Source organism: Eriocheir sinensis, unplaced genomic scaffold (assembly GCF_024679095.1).
Source record: "Eriocheir sinensis breed Jianghai 21 unplaced genomic scaffold, ASM2467909v1 Scaffold103, whole genome shotgun sequence".
Lineage (NCBI taxonomy): Eukaryota > Metazoa > Arthropoda > Malacostraca > Decapoda > Varunidae > Eriocheir > Eriocheir sinensis.
This window is the reverse complement of record NW_026110330.1, coordinates 1-5,000: the sequence shown is the minus strand read 5'-3', so window position 1 is coordinate 5,000 and position 5,000 is coordinate 1. Positions and strand designations below refer to the sequence as shown.

Sequence of the window (5,000 nt, the reverse complement as noted above, 5' to 3'; positions counted from 1 at the left end):
TGTGATCTAGCCTGCGCGGCCTGCCTGGCGTGTAGGGGGGGGCTGCCTGGACCCCTCCCCCGCGGCAGGTCGTGTAGGGGCAGAGCGTGGGGCGTGGCGTGGGGTACAAGGCCCAGAAACATGTAGTAATCCAGTACAGCCTTGACCACACCGCGCCCTGTACGGAGGTCTGAGGGGGGCGGGGGGGGGGGGGGTTAAGGAAGACTGCAGGCCGAGGAGGAGGAGGAGGAGGAGAGAGGAAGAGGAGGAATTAAGGTCTAGGGTGGTTTGAAGAAGAATAGGGGAGGAGGAGGAGGAGGAGGAAGAGGAAGAGGAGAGAGGAAGGAAAAGGTCTGGGGTGGTTTAAGGAAGAATAGGGAAGGAAGAGGAGGAGGAGGAGGAGGAGAGAAGGGAAAGGTCTATGTAGTTCAAGGAAGGATAGGGAAGAAGGAGGAGGAGGAGGAGGAAGAGGAGGAAATGGAAGAGAGGAGATTTGGAGGAGGAAGAGGAAGAAGAAGAAGAAGGAGGAGAAAAAGAAGGAGGAGGAGAGAGGAAGGAAAAGGTCTGGGGTGGTTTAAAGAAGAATAGGGAAGAAGGAGAAGGAAGAGGAGGAAGAAGAAGAAGAAGAAGAAGAAGAAGGAGGAGGAGAGGAAGAGCAATATTGAAAGATTATGGAAGAGGAGGAAGAGAAGAAGAGGAGGAGGAAGACGAGGAAAGGGAAGAGAGAAGAAGACTTGGAGGAGGAGGAGAAGAAGAAGGAAGAGGAGGAGGAGGAGGAGGAGGAGAAAGCAATATTGAAAGGTTATGGAAGAGGAGAGAGGAGAAGAGGAGGAGGAGGAGGAGGAGGAGGAGGAAGAGGAAGATAACTGAACAGAATAACTACTACTACTACTACTACTACTACTACTACTACCATAACCCGGCCCTTTAAATCGCTTTGTTTACATTTAGTCAAAGAAAACCGGGACCTTGAATGGCAGACTTACCTAAAACTCGGTCCGACCCTTCTACCACCACTAATACCACTACCACCACTACTACGACCACTACCACTACTGCTACTACTATTTCAAGGATACATAGTTCTTCTGAGTAGGGTACGACCTCCCCCTTGGCGTTGGTGTAGCCGTATATTGAGGTATGCACGGAGTATATGTTCGTGGAATCCTTCATGTGTGTATTGAGCCACCTCCGGGCCGTGTGAGCCTTGGACGGGTCTCTGTTGTAGATTGTGTTGTAGTGGGCATAGTCTTCGCAGGCGTGGCTTAGCATCTTCGGGAACACAATGTGACGCTCGTGTCTGGAGGGAGGGAGAGAGAGACGCCGCCAGGCACAGGAATTAAGGACTTTGCGTATATATTTTGAGAACGATGCGTAGGTACTGATTTTAGATGAGCTCATGAACCAGGCGGACTGGATTCGAACCCGTTGATCACTCGTAACCCCCAGTCTTAGTCAGCCCACATGTACACTTAACCTAACTCTTCCTCCTCCTCCTCCTCCTCCTCCTCCTCCTCACCTGTACACGTCATCGAAGGAGCTCCCGTAGATGAAGGTACCGAGCAGGGAGGAATGGGCGTGCAGGTCCAGTACAAGGTCAACTTCACACCACTGGAGGAAGAGGAGGAGGAGGAGGAGGAGGAGGAGGAGGAGAGAAAGATTGTGTTGGGAAGGAAAGGAAGGAAGGAAAGGGAGGAGAGAGGGTCAGAGAGAGAGAGAGAGAGAGAGAGAGAGAGAGAGAGAGAGAGAGAGAGAGAGAGAGAGAGAGAGAGATTACTTTAATGTCGTTCAAGAGTTTTTCAATCTTTAAAATGTTCACACCTTCCTCCGCCTCCTCCTCCTCCTCCTCCTCCTACTCTTCCTCCTCCTCCTCCTCTACCTGTTTATCTTCCATTCCGTTTTTCTTTTCTTTTCTTTCTCCAACTTTTTATATATATTTATTTTCCTTCCTTTCTTTCTTTCTTTCTTTCTTTCTTTCTCTCTCTCTCTCTCTCTCTCTCTCTCTCTCTCTCTCTCTCTCTCATTCATAATCCAACACAATTTACTACTACTACTATTACTTACTTCACCTCTCTCTCTCTCTCTCTCTCTCTCTCTCTCTCTCTCTCTCTCTCTCTCTCTCTCTCTCTCTCTCTCTCTCTCTCTCTCTCTCTCATTCATTCATAATCCAACACACTAAACTACTACTACTACTACTACTACTACTACTACCACCCCTCTCTCTCTCTCTCTCTCTCTCTCTCTCTCTCTCTCTCTCTCTCTCTCTCTCTCTCTCTCTCTCTCTCTCTCTCTCTCCTTACCGCAGCCTCGTTTAGTTTCAATAAGAGTTCCTTGGTGGCATAGAGGGTTGGATGCCCCCACTGGCTCGCCTCCGCCCACGCCCTGTTCAGATCAAACCCCATCAACGTAGACCTGTAGGAAGAGGAGGAGGAGGAGGAGGAGGAGGAGGAGGGGGAGGAGGGGTATGGTATGGGTTTTTATGAAGAGGAGGAGGAGGAGGAGAAGGAGGTGAAGGAAGGAAGGGATGGATAGCAAGAGGGAGGAGGAAGATGACGAAGAGGAGGAAGAGAAAGAAGAGGAAGAAGAGGAGGAGGAGGAGGAGGAGGAGGAGGAGGAGGAGGGGTATGGTATGGGTTTTTATGAAGAGGAGGAGGAGGAGGAGAAGGAGGTGAAGGAAGGAAGGGATGGATAGCAAGAGGGAGGAGGAAGATGACGAAGAGGAGGAAGAGGAAGGAAGGGATGGATAGGAAGGAAGAGGAGGAGGAAGAGGAGGAGGAGGAGGAGGAGGAGGAGGAGGAGGAATAGAAAAGGTTATATTAGTGAGTTATCTCTCTCTCTCTCTCTCTCTCTCTCTCTCTCTCTCTCTCTCTCTCTCTCTCTCTCTCTCTCTCTCATTCTTCCCTTCCCTTCCCTTCCCTTCCCTTCCCTTCCGTTCCTATCCCTTCCCTTCCTTCCCCATTCTCTCCTCCTCCTCTTCCTCCTCCTCTTCCTCCTCCTCCTCCTCCTCCTCCTCCTCTTCTGATTCTGATTTCATTTTTTCCATATTTTTTTTTTATATATATCTTTTAGTACTTCATTTTTTCTTCCTCCTCCTCCTCTTCTCCCTCCTCCTCCTCCTCCTCCTCCTCCTCCTCCTCCTCCTCCTCCTCACCTGTAGTTTCCGAGGTAGACGCCATCTGGGTTCATCATAGGTAAGATTAGGAAGACCACGTGACGTCTCAACTTGTTTGCAACGTGTCCTGTACCTGTCAGGGCCTCCAGCATCCCTAGGAGAGGAGGAGGAGGAGGAGGAGGAAGAGGAGGAGGAGGAGAGGAGAGAGAGAGAGAGAGAGAGAGAGAGAGAGAGAGAGAGAGAGAGAGAGAGAGAGAGAGAGAGAGAGAGAGAGAGAGAGAGAGAGAGAGAGAGAGAGAAAACTATTATTATTATTATTATTATTATTATTATTACTATTACTATTACTATTACTCCCACCACCATCACCACTACCTCCCCCTCCCCCTCCTCCAACTCCTTCCTCCTCCTTTCTCCTCCTCCTCCCTCCTCCCCTCCCTCCCCCCCTTCTCCCCTTCCTCCCTCCCCCTTCCTCCCCCCCTCCCCCCCTTACCTTGCACAATGAAGGACGTGGGACTTTCCCCCCCGTGGACCCTCGCCATTACGACCACAACCCTCCGGGGGAACCTTCCTCCTCCTGGGGGGAAGAGGAGGAGGAGGAGGAGGAGGAGGAGGAGAGGGGGGGAAGATAGAGGAGAGATTGAGATGAGAAGCACTGGACGGGAAGGAGAGAGAGAGAGAGAGAAGGGAAGGGAAGGGAAGGGAAGGGAAGAGGAGGAGTGGGAGAAGAAGTTAAGAGAGAAAGAAAGAAGAGGAGGAGGAGGGAAGGAAGAGGAAGAGGAAGAAGAAGAGGAGGGAAGAAAGAGGAAGAAGAGGAAGAAGAAAAATTATCATTATTATTATTATTGTCATTATTATTATTATTATTATTATTATTATTACATATATTTCAGAGAGAGAGAGAGAGAGAGAGAGAGAGAGAGAGAGAGAGAGACGTTAACAATCCTTCAAAAATTCATAAAAAAGAGAAAAAAAGTGAGAAAAAAGAGAGAAAGTGAGAGAAAAGTGAGAGAGAGCAAATTAAAGATATCTCTCGCTCACTTTCACTCTTTTTCTCTCTCTTTCTCTCTCTCTAATACCTTTTTTTTCTCTATTTTGCATTTTTGAGAGAGAGAGAGAGAGAGAGAGAGAGAGAGAGAGAGAGAGAGAGAGAGAGAGAGAGAGAGAGAGAGAGAGAGAAAAAAAAAATTAAAGCTAGCTCACTTAACGTAGTCGTCGTGGTCGTCGTCAGGGTCGTACCACCACCATCGCTACCCTCCTCCTCTTCCTCCTCCTCCTCCTCCTCCTCCTCCTCTTCTTCCTCTTCCTCGGGTTGACCTTCACCTTCAGGAGGAGGAGGAGGTTTGGAAGAGGGAGGGGGGACGGGGGGGTCGTGGGGGCAGGGGGTGGCCTCTCCTCTGCCCCCTCTGCCTCTCTCCCCCGCCCCCCTCCGTCAGGCTTTCCAGAAGACCTTTGACCTGACCTTGAAAATTTTCGTAGCTGGTGAGGACGAGGAGGTCACACAGGCGCCCTTGCTGCGGAGGAGGAGGAGGAGAAGGAGGAGGAGGAGGAGGAAGAGGAGGAGGAAGGAAGAGAAGAGGAAAGAGAGAAAGGAGGGGAAGGAAGGAAGGTGGAGGAGGAGGAGGAGGAGGAAGAGAAGGGAAGAGAAGAGGAAAGAGAGAAAGGAGGGGAAGGAAGGAAGGTGGAGGAGGAGGAGGAGGAGGAGGAGGGAGGAAGGGGAAGAGAAGGGAAGGAAGGAAGAAAGGAAGGGAAGGAAGGAAGGTGGAGGAGGTGGAGGAAGGGAGGGAAGGAGGAAGGAAGGGAAGAGAAGAGGAAAGGAAAGGAAGGGAAGGGAAGGAAGGTGGAGGAGGAGAAGGGGAGGAAGAGAAGGAAGGGAAGGGAAGGGAAGAAGGAAAGAGAGAAAGGATGG

The 5,000-nt window shown here is 50.5% G+C and overlaps 1 protein-coding gene across 1 annotated transcript in view; it reads right to left on the bottom strand.

The window, feature by feature from the left end:
- LOC126988983 (uncharacterized) overlaps positions 1–4,436 on the bottom strand; it is a gene marked incomplete at its 5' end in the record, with an annotated part of 6,194 nt that extends 1,758 nt beyond the window's left edge. The window contains 7 exons of the mRNA XM_050847438.1: positions 1–169; positions 1,059–1,279; positions 1,499–1,590; positions 2,280–2,391; positions 3,131–3,245; positions 3,585–3,668; positions 4,295–4,436. The exon at positions 1–169 is cut by the window's left edge and continues 28 nt beyond it. Coding sequence (XP_050703395.1) covers positions 1–169; positions 1,059–1,279; positions 1,499–1,590; positions 2,280–2,391; positions 3,131–3,245; positions 3,585–3,668; positions 4,295–4,436 — 935 coding nt within the window. The remainder of the gene's footprint in view (positions 170–1,058; positions 1,280–1,498; positions 1,591–2,279; positions 2,392–3,130; positions 3,246–3,584; positions 3,669–4,294) is intronic.
- Between the last annotated feature and the right edge of the window lie 564 nt (positions 4,437–5,000).